The sequence below is a fragment of the Crassostrea angulata genome, chromosome 9 (genome assembly GCF_025612915.1).
Source record: "Crassostrea angulata isolate pt1a10 chromosome 9, ASM2561291v2, whole genome shotgun sequence".
Classification (NCBI taxonomy): Eukaryota; Metazoa; Mollusca; class Bivalvia; order Ostreida; family Ostreidae; genus Magallana; species Magallana angulata.
In genome coordinates, this window is record NC_069119.1 from 19305287 (window position 1) to 19327364 (window position 22078).

The 22078-nt window shown below is 31.4% G+C and overlaps 1 protein-coding gene across 1 annotated transcript; it reads right to left on the bottom strand.

Moving 5' to 3' along the window:
- Nucleotides 1-487: 487 nt before the first annotated feature.
- On the bottom strand, nucleotides 488-21652 carry LOC128162187 (von Willebrand factor D and EGF domain-containing protein-like). The gene is made up of 18 exons (XM_052825374.1): nucleotides 21589-21652; nucleotides 17988-18188; nucleotides 17718-17882; nucleotides 16606-16665; nucleotides 12109-12368; nucleotides 6515-6601; nucleotides 6028-6414; nucleotides 5410-5558; nucleotides 5059-5278; nucleotides 4755-4957; nucleotides 4110-4467; nucleotides 3443-3598; nucleotides 2996-3179; nucleotides 2527-2711; nucleotides 1780-2034; nucleotides 1257-1320; nucleotides 765-870; nucleotides 488-629 (listed from the first exon to the last, which is right to left on the bottom strand). Exons 1-18 carry the CDS (start codon nucleotides 21650-21652, stop codon nucleotides 488-490), a joined length of 3246 nt encoding a protein of 1081 aa, XP_052681334.1.
- Nucleotides 21653-22078: the final 426 nt, after the last annotated feature.

Genomic DNA, 22078 nt, shown 5'->3' on the forward strand with positions numbered 1-22078 from the left:
CAAACGTTTCATACAACGTTGATTGATTAAAACACTACAAAATAACCATATTTTTATTGAACAAAATTACAATGATATTTCTATCGAAAAAAGAATCAAACACACAAGCCATTATACAACATACTGTTGATTGTACATTTACTTATATTTAATCATACTTTTTCTAAATATTTATCAAAAATAAGTATACATTTACTTTTGTTGACGTCGCAATGAATAATTTGATTAACTCATAAAGTATAAAAACCATTACACCGAGCTTTCTAAAATATTTTTAGAAAAAAGTTGACTGTTAATGACATTAACAATCCCCATTTTATTTTTAATTTTGTACAAACTGTCAATGCTTAATATAGGAAAAAAAACAACACTTTTTAGAAAAGAAATTACTTTTCATTACTCATATGTGATTATTGTTTTTCAACTACCTGTGAATTGTTTAAATAATGCATATGACGTTGGTATCAAGGTGCCCTGGCCCGCACACCTATGTTGTTGCAAAACTTGGGGGGCTGAGGGATTCATAATTAGGAGGCTGAGAAGGGATACAGTCTGTGTTGATGGTCTCGTAAAGCTGTGGGGGAAACTGTTCACACTTAGATGATTGGCTGTTTATGTCCACTTTTGGGCTAAAAATCAAGGTATGACATTTATGACCTGTTTATAATCAGTTTTAAATATTATGTGGTGTTGGATTAAATTATGATTAAAATTATTCAGGAGACTGATTAACTAGTAAACATGTACATTTAAAAAAAAGTTACCTTAAACGAGTATTCGGTCTAATCTTAAGATAGAGTAAAACGCAGACAACCGCAAGGATGATGACAGAAACAATACATAGAGCTGAGATCAAAGCCAGAGAAATTTCTATCAAAAAATCACAGAATAAAAAAAAAAAAAAAAAAGCAAGTAAAATTTGTACATGACAGTAATAAAAAATAGTCTGCATGTCTCTTTGTGTGTGTGTGTGTGTGTGTGTGTGTGTGTGTGTGTGTGTGTGTGTGTGTGTGTGTGTGTGTGTGTGTGCGTGTGTGTGTGTGAATAGATACCAAACGTTAACATGTTTATGTCTTGTCTCTGTAATGTTACACATTTATGTAAAATAAAACAATCTTTCAAAGGCATTACCCAAATTTAATCAGTAATAATAGATTCAAAAAATGAAAATTTCAAATAGTATTTTTTTGCATAGAAATATACCCAAAAGGAAGTTGTTTAAGAGACAATAACTTTAAATAACAATAAAAGCTTACCATTACCTTCCTTGTCTTTTTTGACATTCGTGTTTTGTTTTGACAAAGAATCTTCACATGATCTCTAATTATAAAAAAATTACTGATTAAGTCTTTTTAAAGGATATCAATACTTTTTTTAAGAAACAGTTTAGCCCTAAGAGGTTTGCTGAAAAGTACACTGTACTAAAAAAGATTTTGTCCCCTCGTAAAATCAGTTTTACAAAACATTTAGAAATTTTTAATTTAACTTTTTTACAACTTTAGTTTAAAAAAGACACAAAATTACAAGCAAAAAACCGGACTGAGGAGCTATTTAGCAATAAATCGAATTGATTGGGAATTCTAATTTTTTCAACCTCAAACACTCTTCTATGTGAAACAAATGACAACATTTTAAGGTCTTTAGAATTTATAAAGATCCAATTTTGACTTTTCAAAAATCATTGATCTCTGAACATATTAAGGATCAACATATATTTCTTTTAGGTAAAATTATGATATACATGTACATGTTATAAAAATTTGTAAGGATTATTTTTACCGTAATGTTACATTCCAACGTTGAAACACTACAGGTGTAACAGACGTCGTTGAAAATAACAATGGGCATGGATTTACCAAAATGTATATTGTAATAGGACAAACTAATGTGAAAACCAATCCCATATAAATTCCCGGATGGAGAACGTCTTCTACGGTTAGTGGTCGGCAAATTGATTCGTAAAATAATAGGAGTAATATGCGTTGTTTGGAAGGTTGCAGTTGAATGCTTGGTTGTCTTCCCCAGATCCGTTATCTTAAAAGAAGAAATTAGTCTTGTGTGAGAGTAATAAAATGGCTTCATGCACTGTTACAAAATCAACAAGAGATGATCAAAAATGATCATTATTTACAATAATATTTAAATTTAAAACTTCACAAAATGAAATAAGATTACAGGTTGTTTTGTAAAATAGTATTATGTGAAATGAAATTCTAATATCAAGCTTGACCACCTAATTTTAGGGTTTGCACAAGCAAATCAAAATTTGGTTGAAAGTTTATTATATTAATCAACAAATTGTAAGACTATAAAAAGCCACTTTGTCGATGATACTTTGTGTCACGAGTTTTACATAGTCTCGATGTTCTAGTACAAAATGAACTGTGATAAATAAATGTAATCTCGTCCCCAGAGCAATCATTGCATTACATTAAATCAGCCAGGTCATTTCAACTAGGGCACGTTTGTTTAAAAGAGACATTTATTTGTGGGCTATATATATTATCAATTCTAATGAAACTTTACTTCAAATTCCTCTAATTTGGCGTAAACAACTTCCGAATGAAAATAACCAAAGATGTTTGTTTTCTTGCATGCACGTTTGCTCGTTTTACATAATCCGTTTTCCGGTAAGGTAACATTTGTTGGCGGTGTTGAGGCAGTGAGTGAACAGTCGACACCAATGTATGGATCTCTACATTTGCACTGTCCTTAAATAAAGTAATCAGATGAATCTTTTAAGGTAACATTAATTATTTGACTATGTGAAAATAGTAATAAACATGTTAAGATGAATTTTTGAAACATTTACTGTAAAAAAAAGAAAGAGATTTATCAACTTTACATTGACCTTATGATAATCTTGAAACATTTCATATTTAACAGATTACCGTACAAATTTTTTTCTCATCACGAAGAATTCAGTAATACTGTCTGAATCTCCATTTGTGTGCTTACTTTTAAATTTCTCAAAATTTTAGATAATATTCAGTGCCTTCATTGCAGACACCATGAGAAGAGCAATCATTAGGACAAATAAGTTTTCCTATTGCATCTACAACGGAAGCTCTTTTAGTGCCTTTCCTTACGTAATATATTTCATATTTTTTTATTTGGTCAAAACAAAAATGGTTTAAAGATTCCAAAGTATGTTTTGAAAACTCTGTCGATCCACTATCCTGAAAAACAAAATTTTTAAAAATATATTTATAAAACACAAATATTATAAAACGAAAAATCTCTTTTCTTTAAATATATAAATAAATTCAAGAATAACAAGTAATATGTTATGTCTAATGTCTTCTCACAGTACACCCTTGTTTTGTTTAATGCAACTTCTAATAAAGTGTATTTTGTTATCACTGTGTAGAAACAGATCAGAGAAAAGATTGTTACAGTGCACAATGCCAACTTCAATTATGTTTCAATCTAATGCATTTACCCTTATGTCTAGGACACATTGCTCTATCGATATATTGGCACTTTCTCCCATTGGAATGTAGTTCTGACAACTTATCCTAGCCGGGTTATTGAGAATAATATTTTCACAGTGTTCTCGTGCTGTTGATTCATTCCAACCATTCTTCCATGAGGGAGTCTAACAACAGTTAAAATCAGCAAAATAAGTCAGTTGGGTAAGAAAAATGAAGTTGCTTTCGGTGCCAAGCAGAAGCCATCTAAACCCTTTGGCACTCACCACAAAATGATTATTAAGAGAAGGTAAAGTCAGATACTGTGGTTTCATTAATATTCAAGGGTATCAATTTTCGTGGATAAAGTGAAAATCACAGTTTCAAGGATATGTAAATTCGTGGCCAATGACCCTATCAATACAAAATGTTAATAGATATTGCACTTCAATGAACATTAAATTTCGTGGATCTACTTTACAACGAAATCCACGAAAATTGGTATTCAACGAATATTGATGAAACCACAGTACATGTATATGAAATTTATGAAAGGATTGAAGAAGATATACTTTGCAAAATATAAAAACATATTCAAAACGTTTTGTGCATAGGTTTAAGTTCAAACCCGAAGTGTAGACGGATGTAGAACGCAATAAAGTAAATATTTTCTTGCTTTTGAAATCTATTGATACTTACGGGAGGAATAAAGTTCGGGTCAAAACTTGGATCAATGGTCAAGGGCATAATTTCGGTGACGCCATCACTTTCAGCACTCCTTTTGTCTATGAGGCGTCGTTGAAAATCAAAATTATTGGAATTTCGTTTATATCGATTTTGGTAGCTTGTGCACGTTGATGTCAAACTATTTGGAGTTGTAGTTTGGGAGCACATGATAGCTGATGAAGCTGAACAACGTGCTGTATGGTATTTAGATATACTGTATTCATTTTCTTTTATTTCTTCAGCACAGTCACAATATTTCGGCAACATAAAATTACTATTGTTGAACTTTGTATTGACTCCAAAGAGGCTCTCTGTAGAACTAATATCAACCCTAAAATGTCATAAATAAATATTTTTATCAGTATGTTTACATTTATGGAATATAGAGGCGACCTGTGTTTGTTTGTTCGATTTGCTTGTTTTTGTGGAATTTATGTAGTTAATTTCACTTATTAAATCATGTACAGCTATATAAGATAACCCTTGTCGAGGTGGATCAATTGCTCCTAAATGTTTCCAAACAGTGTTATCCATATTCTTTTTATAAATTTGATGACATTTTGAGTGCGAGGTTTTTTTAAATTTGAAATACAATGAAATGCACAATATCAACTTTACCTCCAACTTGCTTGAAAGTTTCTTGTGTTGGAAGTCGATACTCTCGACCCTTGAGGAATGAAATCGTCAGATGTGTCACTATTTGGGTTTCTACACAACCCCTCAACATTGCCCTCGTCAAAAATTGATGGTGTAATATGAATGTTATAAATCCAATCCTGTCCTATACGATACTTTACCTTAGCTCCATTCGGGAGAGTTATCTTTAATGAAAACATTAAAGCAAACAAAGTAAAGCTGATTTTGGAGCATATTATTTCGTTTATTTGTATTTTCAAACTAATATATAATTATTTCCATTTACCGTTGACCATGGGTTCCCAATATCTACTACCATATGGCGATCGTCACAAATATGATACACAGTATCATGATGAATTAGAGGTTTACTGTAATGATTGGATATTCTCTCGCAAGTACGATAAGCAAACAGTGAGTTCTCTACTCTAATGGCAATGCCGCAACCACAATATCCTTCGTGATGCCAATTAGTCCACCGACAAGAGGAAAAAATAGCGTGAACATTGATTAAGAAAACAATTTACATTGAATCAGAAAGAATACAATAGTCCTAAATCCTACAAAAATAACTTTTATAGTTATTTGCTTACTGAAATTTTACAAATTTAAACGAGAATAATTTTAGGTACTTACTGCTATTCTCCTTTGTGTATCTCTGTACATGACAAATTCCCCTGCCAAAGAAGCTGTCCACGGTTTTCCGTCAAAAGTTTGTATTCTAGGGTCTGTATCTGCGTAGCAAAGTTTGTTTTTCATATGTTCGTCCTTGTCATATAGGCGAACCTGATACGAAAGTCAGAACAATCAAATATAAGGTAACGTAGTTTAAATGCTTCATAAACCTTCCTTTCACATTCGGTTTTTGTTAAAATTGTAAAAACTGATTTAATGACCAATTAGAGTTATTAGTTTTACACTGTAATATTAAAATGTTTATTTTACATAGTGAAAATATTAAATCAAAACTAAAAATAAATATCTTTAATGCACATTGCATTATGCAATCAAATATATTGTTGATGTATTGAGATATACACACAGTCAAAACGGCCCATGAATTTAACAATAAAATAAAGAAATTAATGGCCACGCTTCTCTGTAAACTTTATTTATGTGATAAAAATGATTTTTAAGAAAGTTAACATATGTTCTTTCTTGAAAGATTTTAATTACTTGATTCAAAAAGTCAATTTTAATATCATGCAGAGCTTGGAAAAGTCTTTTCTCGAAGTTCAGAGATATAAGTACTAACCTTAATATCAGGCATGGTAAAGTTGAACCAAACTTTCGATGGATCGTCTGGACTATTCGTTTTAGAACCTAGCTTGATATTTAAGTTTCTACCTTTGGGATAATTAATTAACCCGTCAGATTTGCCGGTAACATTAAGGATTTTTTCGTCCCACCATGTAGAGCTTTCAATAACAATGCCACATCCCTTTTCGTCAAATGCTAAGTCACCTTGTTTACTAAGAGGCTTGCATGAATTAGTTGAAGAACGGTATTCCGGAGTTAGTAGGAAAATACTTGTTTTACAGTTATTTTGATGATTTATATCAAAACATCCAAGAGGAACAGTTACTGTCAATTTTATGGAAATCGTTTCCCCTTCTTTGAGTTTGTGTGAAAAAGACGAGGGCTAAACAGGCAAAAAGAATGTGTATCCATTAACACAATTGTCTAACGAAAAAAAATTGTAATTACAAATTATTCTAAATATTAACGCTATCTATACTTACAAACATTCCAGCTGGAAAATTGTCACTGTAGTTGTGATGACCTGGAATGCCTTTTTCGAATTGCCGAACACGTACTGAACATTGTACCTGTATTTCAATATAAATTAAGGGATTTATGCGGTCATCTTGTACATTTGCGGATAAGAATGTAAGCATTTCTTTAATTGGCTTGTTTCTGTTCGAAACTGATCAAAACTTTTGCCAAAATATATAAAGTACGAAGTCTTACATGTCATTTTGTTTAAAAAGTATGCATACAAGATCAAAAACATTCCTTTTAATCACTGAAAACAGTTGTCGCAGCTGGTACAAGGACAGATTTATTTTGAAGATTAAAAAATCTGAAAAAATATCATTGGTGTCCTATCTTAAACCATTTGTTGAGAATGTCTAAGCTTGCTTATTTAAGTTGTAACGTTGTCTCAAAGAAAGGTACCCTAATCACAAAATGGGCCTCAAACGCCACAAAAAATATTTGTCTGTGTTTATGGAGGTACTTTGCATTGAAATATGATGTATACTTTTTTAATTTAGGACAATCCCTTTTTGGACCCCTATCACACTTCTAAAAAGAATATACTTTATCTTATCGTTATAGAACTAAAACATCCCCATAAAACAAACATGGGACCGGTATAGGGATTTATATCAAATTCAAATCGGATTGTTTTGAACTGACATTTATTTTTTCATGAAAATATAACATCGATATGTCTCCATAGACACAGGAGTTTTAAGTATAGACTGGATTTTTCCTGTTCTAAAATTACATCCCATGTCGACTGATTAAAATTATCTTTTTCTCAACAAATGGCTGTAGAGAGGACACCTATAAACACCCTTCATATTTTTTACATTTTTAAATCCTCAAAAAATACCTGCGCAGTTTAAGAGCTGTTCTGAGTGATAAAAAAGCCATAATGATTGTCCTGTTCTTGTATGCATACTTTTCAAACAAAATGACATGTAGAACTTCATATTTATTGCTTTGATATCGTTTGACAACATTTTTTGCCAGTTTTGAGCAGAAACAAGCCAGTTCAAGAAATGTTTCCATTTTTATCCTTAAATATACATCCCCATTAAGGAAGTGCACATGTTTGAACATCGAGAAAAACCGAATGGAATACAAATTTGATGTTGTTCATAAGACTCTTTGATTCAGAGAGATGTGCGGATATCTTGTCATTGTAAGGATAAAAATGTAAACATATCTTGCATTTGCATGTGTTAAGCCCAAAATATTTGCTATATGATAAAAAAGCAAAAAACAAGAGGTTCTTTATGTTGTTTTGTATGCAAAATATGTATAGTTTTACACAAACAGAACAATGCAATTCTTAATTACTTAGAACTGCGCATGCAGCAACAGACTGAAATTCAAGATTTAAAAATCTGATAAAAATATTAAAGGATGTTGTTGGTGTCCACTCTACAATCAATTGTTGAGATAAAATTGTACTTTTTAAAGCTCTTACTTTGTTAAAAAGTAGGGTATTCTATGCTTATATTTTCAATTCTTGGGAGATATATTTGCCCATCTGTATGGAGATACATTGAAGATATATCTTTATTAAAAGATATATGAAAATTTCCGTTTCGGACAATTACTTTTCTGGATCCCTACCCAACTTCTAAAATGAATTCACTTAACTTATACTTAATAAAATGAAAAAATAATAACCAGAAAACAAACTTGGGATTGGTATCGAGATGTCCGTCATCTAAACAGAGATATTTGTTAATTGACATTTATTTTTTCTAGATCTATTAAAATATAACGTCAATGTGCCTCCATAGACACACTTGCTCTAAGCTCTAACTCCGACTGATAGAAATAGGGTACCCTATTTTGAAGAACAGTAACCAAATGAATTAGCAAGATCCAGACTTTTTTAAACAAGTGGTTGGAAAGAGGAAACCATGAACCCCTTTCAATTTTATTTTTATTTTTTTATTAGATTTTTAACACTTCAAACTTATTCTGCACCGGTGGAGTTTTACAGATATTCTAAATGATAAAATTGATTGATCTTTTCTGATGCATAATTTGAACACAAAACAACTTAAGTCAATCCCATTATTTTCATCTTAATATAAAAGAAACCAATGGCTACAAAACAGGGTAATTTACGCTCAAATATTTTCTTAGGAATAGCGAAAAATGCCTTTATCTCCGTAAAAGGAGATCATATATGATCCCCATCATATAACGAGGGGTCCCAAGAAAGAAGTTAAAGCATAGCTATCATCCTTTTAAATTTTTTTTGTACATGAGTATTTAACGTTTAGCGAGACATTTTGTATTGATCAACCAAGCTTTCAGCATCAATAATAAAATAATAAGCAAGATAGAGAGCTCGCAGTTCTGCTTGGTTCGAGTCATTTTTGTTCACATAAGTTTATTACAATAAACTAAAGATTTTTTCCATTACTATTTCTTATTTAGCATTTAAAATGTAAACAAAAACAGAATGGACTCTTTGTACAAACAGAGTTGTGAAATAAGTTATGTATCTTGCTTATATAATTCGAAGCTAAACTCTAAATATGGTTAGTAATAGAAAATTGTAGCAATTAAAACACATTTGCACTAAACAAATAAAGAGCACAATTTATTTTTGACAATTGTGTGTGTTTGTGTGTATTTTCGTCAGCGATATTAAACTCTTCTCTTAAATGAATAGACTCGAGAAAATGCTGAGCATCTCAGCAAAACACACTGCATTAATCAACCATTACGTCAAAGATCATACCGAATTACCGATAGAATGAGTTGTTTTTAGTATGTTGTCAATGCATAAGATGCATAAGATTTTGCCTATATTGCGCAGGTAAACAGTCAACTGTCTGATTTACCGAAGTCTATGCTTACTTTGATGTGTAAAAATTACAAAATACAGGAGATAGATCCCAAGGTACAAAAGCATCGATAATGAAACGAAAATCAAAACAAGCTAACACCACCGTCAAAATTGAAAACTGTCAACGCAGTGCAATATTTAAACTCAATTTACTTCACAAAATCAGCACACATATATCTTGCATGTTTCAAAGAACCCCTTTGCAAATAATATCTTCGCACACAACTAACAAATTTATCTTTGTCTAACCAACATGGCGACCTTGTATTCGAAGTATGGAATACCGAATCCGAAGTTATAAACTGATTGAACTGACCCCCCCCCCTTTTTTTAATTATTATTATTTTCGTAATAACTCAAATTTGGAACAAAATTAGCCATTAAATTTTGAAATTTATATTTCGTTTCCATAAGGATGATTTATGCTAAAGTTCGCTGACTTTGACTCAATAGTTCTTAAGGAGGTTGGCTCCTGAAATAATAGTAATGCTAATCATCCGAAAACCACTTAGATATAAAGAGGGGGCCTAAACTGTTCATTAATTATATTTTTGACCCATGTCACGTTCCATATTTTGGAAATATAGGGCCCCTAACAGAAACGATAATTTTCCTGAAATTTTTGCTAAAATTTGACAGAGAAATTGATAACTTGAAGAAATCAAACAAATATTTATAGTTTGAACAATCATTTGGTAATGATTTTAATACAGTATGAAGTTGAATATATGTAGTGACTAAAAAAGTAAAATCTAAGTCTAAGTCAAAATTCTTGCCTTACTGATGGCTTCAATGGCCAGTACACAATGAACACAACAACAGATGTTACTCTTGGAGTAATTGAATTATAATGCAAATAAAGATGATATAGTAATGTCATCTATTCAAATCTTTGCATACAAATACAAAATTTAATGTATCATTTAAAAGTAAAACAAATAGGGGTAACATTTTAAAAATTTGAGATAAAGCAAGAAATAAGCTAATTTTAGGCCAAAATTGGGTTTAATTTTTTCTTAACTTCTTTTAAATATAAGCTAAATATGCCAAAACATATCGATAGAAATATCACAATATTGTTTAGACATGTTTTTCAGAATATCATGAATATATCGTAATACACAAACTATCTAGAAGTTTTGTCCTCGCTGAAAACTAGGAAGCTAAAGTACTCTAAAACTAGGGAGTTTTGAAAATTATATATTTCCTTCTTGAAAACCTTCGGCCACAAAATATAGTTCCTTACTAAACTCTGCAGAAATGTAATCCTTTAAAAACAATTTTATTCAATGTAGTTTATTTGGCATTGGAAAATATAAATGTAGTACTAGAATTAATATGTAATGCAAAATAATTTAGACTAGAGAGGACCCAGAATGGTTACCCAAAACCTAAACAGTGAACCTCTGTAAGAAGATTTTTAAAATTGCACCCCCTTTTTCTGAAAGTTTCAAGGTTTTTTCAGCTTTGAATGCAAACTGCCTTTTTATTTCTGCAATTTATAGTAGCCTTCCCATAAGGATGCTTTATGCCAAATCTAGTTGAAATTCAAAATGTAAAAAGTTTACAGACGGACGGACAGACAATCGGACAGACGGACGGATGGACGACGAACAAAATGTAATCAGAGAAGCTCACTTCAGCTTTCAGCTCAAATCGGCTAAAAATTAGTGTTACGTTGTATCATGACTTAAAGGGGAAGGAAACTAAAAATATGTTGTACAATAAATCAATTAATTATCATCTACTATAGCCTAATTGTAAATCGTATTTATTTTCATTAAAAACCCCGGAACAATGAATAAATCATGAAAATCGATCGCTTAATTTAAATTTCCCGCCGCCATGGGGGCTGTCATTGAACTTTAATCTATGACGTCACACCATCTATTCCGGTTTGTCTTATTAACATAACATCAGTATAAGTAAATCATGATATTCGCTCTATATGACAAGTCCTGGAAAATTTTATACAATATTGATTTGAGACCGTTCTTTTGCTTTGCAAACTACAAACTAACGTCAAATGGAGCATGTTCGTTGAAATCTAAAAGCGGGGGTTAGTGTCGGAGAAATCTCCGCGTAAATGTGAAAATTGTCAACAGATGCCAAGTATCATAGAAAATGTCTGCCGTCGTTATTTCGACATGTTAATTCCGACTTTAAAGAATGAATTTTTAACATCCCGATTACAATTATAACATTTATTCAGTTAGCGAAGAACTTGACTTGGAATAAAAAATTTAATCGAGGTCGTTTTCAACTTTGAATGATAGCAGATTAACAGCTGTCATTTACTAATAAAATTGCATATATTTATGCATACAATGATACATGTATTTATTCTTTAGATTGACGTGTGAACTCAAACATTATCAATTTTGTTTAGTCGATTATTTGAGTAACAGAAAGGTATAAACCAGCGTGAATTATATTCAGAGCACTGTTTAAATTCATTTTTATATGTAAACCAAATCGGAATAGATGGTGTAATGTCAAAATAATTAATTTTTTTGGTTTTTAATAAAAAAGAGTTCTACATCATGTCAGCCTCCAGTAAATACAATTCCTCCAACTTCAAACGTTCATTAAAGCTTAATTACGTATTTTATTTTCAAAACAGCATGACCACATGTGATAATTTACACCACTTTATTAAAATAAATAAATTATGTTTTTGACTCTCCTTCCCCTTTAAAATTATTTAAAACACGTAATCTTTCTACTTACCACCATATTTAAATCATAATTGTCGACCCAGTCGTTGGGATACAGCCAGCTTTGATTGCTGTTGTGCAGTTGTGATTTTACCACTTTGACAGTGTCCATATTGATGGACCAATATGTGTCATACCAGTATGGACCGCCAGACGGCTCATCAAACAAACATTTAAATACAGGCTCCACCGGTTTTAATAACGGTATGTTTAAATTTTGTTTGTTTTCCAATGAGACTTTTACGGATGGGTTTGTACTTTTAGGAATAATATCTGGTAAATATAACAGATTTAAATGAAAGGAAGGTAGTGTTGGTTCAAAAGATAAGTAATTACGAAAAGATAATTACAGTCATATTTAAAATACAATATGACCTAATTCGAAAAATCAAAAGATTCAAAAGGAAGAGGTTATAAACACTTTGACAATTTTTCTTAAATTTTGAACTCACTTTCATGATTCTAAAGTATTTGATCAATGATCTTTGTCTTATCAAGATGAAACAGTACATGCTACGAAGCTCTTGTAAGTAAAATGCATAACCGAATATACGTAATGTAATGTTTATCGTTGAAGCATTGTATATAGCCTGGGAAAGGTAAGTAGATGGAGTCTACATATTTGTATCAAGTATGATAATATTTTAAACACTCACTGTGTAGTGAATATTTAAAACAAATTTCTTTGTTAGAAATAACCTTTTATGAAGTAAACTTCATTTATCGTGGTCATTGTGTATGTTATTATTTTTGAGAGTTTTCTTTTCTTTTTTTTTCTTTTTTTTAGAGGGGGGGTTATTGTTTTTTTTTTTGCTTTGTTTTGTTTTGCCTTTTGCTATCTTGTGCGATTTAACATAATTAGATAATTTGTCAATAACAAGAGGCCCATGGGCCACATCGCTCACCTGAGGAACAATAGGTATGATAAAATCAGCTCAATGGAGTCATAATACAAACTATCTGGACAATATACAATAATTCATGTAAATCCTGTATAAATAAAATCCATTTTCCCCTGGATATTCTAATGTTTATAATCATTAGTCCCTTTTCTAACAGGATGATTTTATAGTCATATCATGTGTTGAGTATTGCAGTTCTCAAAAAGATCCCTAACAATAGTTTATATATGGGATATAAACGTACAGTAAACTCTCAACCTTCTCGTGAGGCCAAAGAATTGTCCTGAGGCCAAAGTCTTAACAATTATAAAGAATCATTTGGCTGATTAGTTTCTGAGAAGATTTTTAAAGATTTACCCTATAAATTCCTTTGTTAAACTTTGACCCCCCCCCCATTGTGGCCCCACCCTACCCCTGGGGATCATTATTTTCACAACTTTGAATCTACACTACCTGAGGATGCTTTCACACAAGTTCCAGCTTTCCTGGCTGATAAGTTTCTAAGAAGAAGATTTTTAAAGATGACTCTGTTTATTCCTATGTAAAACATCGACCTCCCATCGTGGCCCAAACCTACCCCCAGGGGTCATGCTTTTCACAAATTTGAATCTACACTAACTGAGGATGCTTCCACACAAGTTTTAGCTTTCCTGGCTAATTAGTTTCTGAGAAGAAGATTTTTAAAGATTTACTGTATATAATCATATGTTTAACTTCAATCCCCCATTGTGGCCCCAACCTACCCCCAGGGGTCATGATTTTCACAACTTTGAATCTTCACTACCTGAGGATGCATCCACACAAGTGTCAGCTTTCCTGGCTGATTAGTTTCTGAGAAGAAGATTTTTAAAGATTAACTGTGTATATTCCTATGTAAAACGTCGATCTCCCATTGTGGCCCAAACCTACCCCCGGGGGTCATGATTTTCACAAATTTGAATCTTCACTACATAAGGATGCATCCACACAAGTGTCAGCTTTCCTGGCCAATTAGTTTCGGAGAAGAAGATTTTTAAAGATTTACTTTTTATATTCATATGTTAAACTTCGACCCTCCATTGTGGCCCCACCCTATCCCCAGGGGTCATGATTTTCACATCTTTGAATCTACACTACCTGAGGATGCTTCCACACAAGTTTCAGCTTTCCTGGCCGATTAGTTTCTGAGAAGAGGATTTCTAAAGATTTACTCTATATATTAATTTGTTAAACTTCGACCCCCCATTGTGGCCCCATTCTCAGGTGAGCTAAAAAGGTTAAGTTTACAATTCAATAAGTTGGTTTCTGGAAGAACAGATTTTGAAAATTTTCGTAATAAATATTGACAATTATTTTACTTTTTAAAGCGCTAAGCATAGCTCAGCCCTTTATTGTCGTTAGACTTCAACTTCCGGTGCATCGAATAACCGCCCCCTCTAAGCAAAAGTATACATCATTTAAACTGGTTAGGGAACCAGTTTCAGAGGTTTATGCACATAACTGCACGGGCTATTGTGAATCTAATTTACGGGTTATTGTGAAATTAATGTACGGGGCTTACATACATCATTGCAGGGACTGTCATGCAGTGATGAGGAAATATAGTGCGTATACAGAAGCTGAAATGCTATATACATATATCTGTTATATACATACAGAAGCTGGGTTAGCGCTTTTCAGTACTATCAGTACTTTGATTTAATCTTTAGCTTTTAAGATCTGTGTACAAACATAGAATTGCTAGCAATTCTCTGTATCTTGCTTATAATTCGAAGCAAACACTCAAAAATGGTTAGTAAATAGAAATTGTTAACAATTAAACACAAGAAACATGCACTACATGTATAACAAATAAAGAACACAATTTATTTTTTCGAAATGAATCATATATATACATGTATATACCTACATATTTCCGTAAGCGATATCAAACTCTATTTAAACTGAATAAACTAGAAAAAATGCCGAGCATCTTAACAAAAACCTATTGCATTAATCTACCATTACGCAAAAAATAATGCCGAATTACCGATAGAATGAATTGTATTTCAGTACTCCTACATCAGATTTTGCTTAATTTGCGCAGGTAAACAGTTAACGTAACTGTTTGATTTACCGAAGTCTCTGTTTGATTTGATACGTAAAAATCACGAAATACAGACGACAGTTTCCAGGTTACAAAGCATAAATAATGAAAACGAAACGAAAATCAGAACAAGCTAACATCAACGTCATGTGTGAAAACTGTCAACGCATTGAAATATTTAGCCTCAATTTACTTCACAAAATCGGCACCAATATATTTTTCATGTTTCAAAAATTTCCCTTCATACGCGAACTGTTGCACAACAAGCAAATTCATCATAGTCAGATCGACCCTTTTTCGTATAATGTCATGGCTGCTTTAAACAAAGAACCTCGTTTTAGAAGTATGGAATACGAGTCTTGGTAAAATGGGTAAGCAAAACCGGGCCGTGGCAAAATAAAAGCCGGGGCAGATCGGCAATCGTCAATTCCAAATACGCATTATTTTGCAGCAATATTTACAGCAAATACAAATATACTGGTCAATCAAATATCCTGAAATTTTAATGAGATTGGCAGATTAATAACTGCTTTTCTTTTGTTTTGCCCAGGCCAAGTCTTGTCTACCCATTTTACCGGATGCCGAATCCGAGGCTATTAAACTTTTCCTTTATTATTATTTTCGTAATAACTCAGATTTGAAACAGTATTAGACCTTAATTTTTGCAATTTATATTTTCCTTCCCATAAGGATAATTTATGCTAAACTACGTTGAATTGGAATCAGTAGTTCTTGAGAAGAAGATTTTTAAAAATGCACCCCCCTTTTTCTACAGTTTCAAGGTTTTCTCCGCTTTGAATACAGATCGGACTTTTATTTCTGCAATTTATATTCGCCCTCCCATAAGGATGCTTTGTGCCAAATTTGGTTGAAATTGGATAAGCGGTTTTAGAGAAGAAGTTCAAAATGTAAAAAGTTTACAGACGGACAGACAGACGGACAGACGGACGGACGGACGGACGGACGGACGGACGGACAGACGGACGACGGACAAAAAGTGATCAGAATAGCTCACTTGAGCTTTCAGCTCAGGTGAGCTAAAAACGTATGTGTAACAAGATGATAATAAGCAATAAAAGGCGAATTTATTAGAATTCAATTAATGACATATATGTTCTTTTTAAAGAGCATTGTTACAATCAATGCTATTTTTTTCGTGTTTTTGATATTCTTAATTTAAATGTTTTATTATAAATAATTTAAATAAATTGTCTACATAGTATCGTAAGTTCATTACAGCATAATGAGCCTAATTTCTGTACAAAGGTTTACCCCATTTAGAATATTAAAAAGGTCTTCTAAAATGAATTTTTAACATTTCCCTTTTACGATTTTTCAAATTCATTGGATATAAAATATGTTGATGATTTATCATTAATAATCTAACAAATCAGAAGTCTTATTTATCGACTACATTGTTGAATAAGAGTAAATGCTTTTCCATGTATTTCAAAGTTAGTTGCTAATGTGTTTGTAGTTAGAATAAATACACATAACTTAATATGTCATATCCATGTATTACCCCAAAACTCATACAATTTACCTTGACAAGGGGTAAATCCCGTTTTTGATGTTTTTCCCTCAGGACAAGGCGAGTTTTCCCCTATTACATAAATGCCAATCACATATTAGATTAGTTGCTGGTTAATCAAAATGTTTCTTTTATAAGAAAACAGAACACTAAGATAGGCTGGCTGCATTTAATTTGTTTCTTTGAAGAATATGCACTTTATCTGAATCTAGCCTTGCATGGAAAATGAACTTGTCTCAAAATGTTGGAAAAAATTGCAGCATTTTCTCCCATTAAGGAAGTTTATTAAAGAATTCAGTTGTCTGATTCGGTTTGTTATTAAGTTTAATATCACGAGTAAATGTTGTTCTCAACCCAAGAAGCATATGAAAAATGAATATTACTAACATTCAATATTTTTACTAAAATATGGAATGACTAACACAAAGCAGAGGAATTCGAGCTATTTGTTTCGGATTTTGTTTTTGTCAAAATAAAAAAGAGATTTTATTTGTAAGTCGATAGAGTTTCATAAATTTTCTGTGTATTTCATCTTAGTTATTCTTTAAGCTAATCGAACTGAATGCAATGAAAAAATATTGTAAAATGATTACAAACAATTAAAGTCACCGTGTCTAAACTTTGATAATTGACCCCATAAGTGGCAATATCAATTATATGGTCAATATAAGAAGTTTAATTTTAGTGTTATCATTTTTTAGTTTTCGGTTAAATTGATTCAATATTAGGTAAATTTTTGACAAATAATTTAGAAAATTCGAACTGGAATATTAACAAATATTGTTATTTTATATTTTAAGCTCCACAGCGATTTATAAACCCGTTTTGATTTTTTAAAAGGGTTCAGTTGATTATAATATTTTCAAAGTTTAGAAAATATAAAAATACTGCAAAATTAAAAAAAAAATTCTTCATTCTTTTTAAAAATATATTCTTAAGCCACTACCTTAAAAAGTTGGTCATTGGCCTACATTTTGAATGTAAAATATAACACTTGTAACATTTACATTCTATCAAACAAAACAATTGTTATAATCAAACATCATCGAAGATTCTATAAATTAAATTTTTATAAACCTGTAAGCGCATTTCATTTACTATATCAAGAGGTTGTATGAGAATACCTATGCAGTATCCAGTGGACGTTTGAGGTACCGGTACCAAATAGTAAACTCTATAATTTCCACAGCTTTTTACTTTGATGGTAATTGTTTTCGAACAAGGTCCGCTAAATCCTACTATACAGGCAGTTCGACTAACTTCTCCATCGGCATCAGACGGTAATGCTCCTTTGAAAACAATTATTTGAAGAAATCAATATGTAATTAGAATTTTGTAAGTAAAACTTATAAGATATTGCTCAGTTTATTCTTTTTATCTATATGAATGCATACCTTGTAACCATATCGGGTATATGGTACCGCATTGTGTGATTGAAGGTGCTTGGGTCACCATATCATTTCCAGCACCACTGTCAAAACGATACCATCCTTCAGACAGGAAGTTGTCACTAATAGCAATGTCTGTTGACTGCATTACATAACCGGTCGATCGTTGGTATTGTCCAGTTAAAGATGTGTAGGACGAGCAAGGATCTGTATGTTACATTAAATTGAAATTCTCTTAATTGTATACCCTTTAATTCAATTAATAAAACAGGTTATAACTTCTGAATGTTAATTCAGGATATGCCAATTTTTCTATTTTTAGCATTCCAAAGTTAAATTTTTATCTCCAAATAATTTAGATTTTACTATTTCAATTGTATATTTTTTTCATTCGTGAAAGTGATACTTTATTTCTAAACAGAGAAAATTTATTTGTAACGTTTTACTTGTTGATAACCGTGGCATCAAAACAATTTGACACTTTTCTGAAAATTATTTAGTTTCGACAGATTTAGTTTCGACAATTAGTTAATATGTTAAATAAACTGACAATGTCTTTCTTCGGACAAACCTTCGAAGGTAAATTCTTTGTGCTATCAGCGTGACACTTAAGCGACTCGCGAAGATTATTCTATTTTTACGTCAGAAAACTTTATTTACTCGATTCGGCCTTATCTAATCTTCTCTTCTTTTGTTTACATCAAAATTCATTTAATTGACTTTATCACCTTTTTCGGCTTTTAGAAATCAGTGTCAGCTCGAAGAAGAAATTCTGTGAAATTAGCCCGCAAGCATTTAAATCAAGCATCCTGACTGGTTAATGAGAGCAATTCCAAATTAAGATGGATGTTGGGTGAATTTACTTAATTTACTTTTCATCCGACGCTTAAAGAATAAAGAACTTGTTTTTATTTTCCGAAACTGTTTGTTTTCCATTAGGTAAGCATGAATGAAATTTTCAGTAATTTAAGTTTTCATTACATTATATATTTTCTTTGTCTGTTGCTAATTTTGATAAAGTTTAGTTTCTTTTGTTTAAAATGCTTAAGAACATTAATTAAGGTATATATTTCTTTTTTTATATTTCTTTTTTTTATGCAGAACTATGAATTTGTCATTTATAATCCAGAATTTAAGTTTTCATTCTCTTTATATTTCGCGTCATTGTTAATTATTCCATGATGCTTACATAATTTTGCTTCATTAGGGCCCCGCAAGAATTTGCGGGTGCCCTATAGTAATCACTCTGTCCGTCCGTCCTTCTGTCCGTCCGTCCGTCTGTCACTCTTCTGTCCACAAATTTCCTGTTTTTTTCTAATAACTTTTTTTATGGTTGCCCAATCAAGTTCAAATTTGGTATGGTAGTTCAGTAGGCAGAAATACATATTTTGATGCTAAGTTTGGTTCTCTATGTCTTCTGGTTTGGAGCTGGGGTAGTGGGGTAGATTCCTAACTATGCACAAGAAAAATGGGCTAAGAGAGATAACTGCTGAGAATGAATGGGCAAAGAGAGATAACTGCTGAGGATGTTACCATTGTATACATGGAAGGCTGTGCAATATTTTTCCTTTGGGATTAATTAACCTTCCACAGGAAGAAAATCCTAAGCTTTATCTTTATCTGTCACATTGAGATTAATTACTGCACTGCCTGTGTCTGCAAATGAACTTTGTTTTGAAGTTAAGGTCAATTTTGAATGATGTGTAGTATTGTGTACATTTTTTGAAATATGGATTTAAAATATAATATTCATATTTTATTTTGGTTAAAATACCGTACACAATGATTTATAATAATTTTATTGAATAGAGGCAAAGCCTAGGTATCATTGCATTGGTATCAATTCTTTGTTTTTTTAACAAATTTTATTTCATCCCATGTTAACCCCCTTTATCCCGTGGATATGACTCATTGGATATTTTTTTGATATCCCGCAGTTGTGACTTTACAATGGGATTTGCCTAGGCATAATGAAGTAAAATAATGTAGAGTTTTATAAACAGTGTAAACATTGATTGCGGTGTATAAAATATGGGATAAATAGAATCTCATGATTTGTAGTATAATATGATTTTTATCCAACTTGTGTGTTTTATCCCCTCACTAAGGCTCAAGAAAAAAACACTTTAATTGTTGGATGAAAATCATATCCAACTACAAATCACGAGATCCTATATATTCCAGTTCTTTACATCTTCTGCCGGGCATTTATTTTTCATCATTGTTAATATAAAGAGGATGGAATTCAAATTTTTTTCACTTCTCTATATTAATTGTCATAGCGGGGCCCTTCCTGACTGGTCAGTTTTCTAGTTTTGTTAAAAATGAGTTTTATTATTGGACTTCTATGCTATTAAATGCTGTTTTCATAAAATATGAAGAAGGTAAATTTAAGAATCGGTAAAAATTCGTCCGCTAAGTAATATTTTTAAGTTATTTTCTCTTTAATTATTTAATGACAACAGTTTAGATTTTATTTTCTAGTTTTCCTACATTTTATAAGCGTTATTTTCAAACTTATGCGGAATTATCGATCCTTAGATTTTAAGCGCAAAAACATTCTCGCCTTCTCGCATTGCTGTGTTTTACTAAGGGTGTTTTGAAATATCTTTATGTTTTAATAGACTTTTCATCCGACGCTTAAAGAATAAAGAACTTCTTTAAATTGTACGGAATTGTTTCTCTTTTCCATTAGCAACCAGTAGAAAGCAGAGTGGCATCCTACCGAGCTATTTACGATTAAAATTGTTTGACATCGAATAATTTAGATACATCTTGTGTCATCACCCTCTCCAAGACAAGGACTATTTACAATACAAGTACGTGTACTGTATTAAAAAATTGAGATGCTTATTGTATTTTAAAGAAGCTTGTTTGTAACCAAATTACTCATGAAGTCTTTCTTGGATTTTAAAAATTGGATTTTAAAATCCAAGAAAGACTTCATGAGTAATTTGGTTACAAACAAGCTTCTTTAAAATACAATAAGTATCTCAATTTTTAAAGAAGTCTTTCTTGGATTTTAAACGCTATATATTACCATAAACTACTATTTAATGAAAACAAAACTTCCAAATATTTGTATTCAGTATCTTTAATAATTTTTATATCGTTAAACAATTTGAAATCTCCTTTTCCCGAGAATATTAACATTGTCTACGAAGACCATCCACCCCTTTTAATATGTGTGTGAATGGTGTACTTTTTAAAAGAAATTAAGATGGTTTCTTGTGGGTTTTGACAAAACGTTAAAGCCGTAACAAGTTCAAATGGATTTCCACAAATTTCAGATTTTTTATTTTAAAATTACAGTCATGTCGGCTTCACATGTTCACTTGTTCATGAAAAAAGCTAAGTATTGTACGTAATGAACAATAATGAACGAATGGAAATGACGATTGGCCTGGAATATGTATATAATATATATACAGCTTTTGATATTATTTTATTTTAAATATTATTTTTCTTAATTATTATTGTCTTTTATTAGTTAACAATTTTTAACTAGTCATGGACTAATTGACAATTAAAGATTGTTAATTAGTAAAAGACATTATTGATAACAGAAAAAACCAATGATTTAAAACGTAATAAGCTAAAGAGATACCTGAGCGGAACCCTTCGATAAACGTACCGATCACCAGTACGCTAAAAAACCGGAAGAAGGACATTCTGTTGAGGAAAAAATAAGATGACTTTGTAAAAAAAAAAATTCTTAATGTAGAATAGATAAAAGATAATGGTGCATTGAAAATAATGAAACTATTTAAAGGACAACGAAACTTGAATCATGAAATACTGTCGATATAATCGTACTAATTGGTTATTTTCTTATTTGTTTCATTTGTTAGACATTTTACTTCCTGGTTTGAGATCATGTGCAATTTAATCATTTTTGTTTACATTTTTCGTTTTGGTTATTTAATTAAACTGTTTCATGTTTCGAATTCAAATTAGGATTATTTTGTCATTTATATAACCGAATACGGTTAGAAATTAGTCCATTTGGTACTATTATATTTATTTTTATTGTTCACTACATTAATTGACATATGCATTAAATTAGAGAAAACAGCTCAAAATGAACTTGTTTCTTT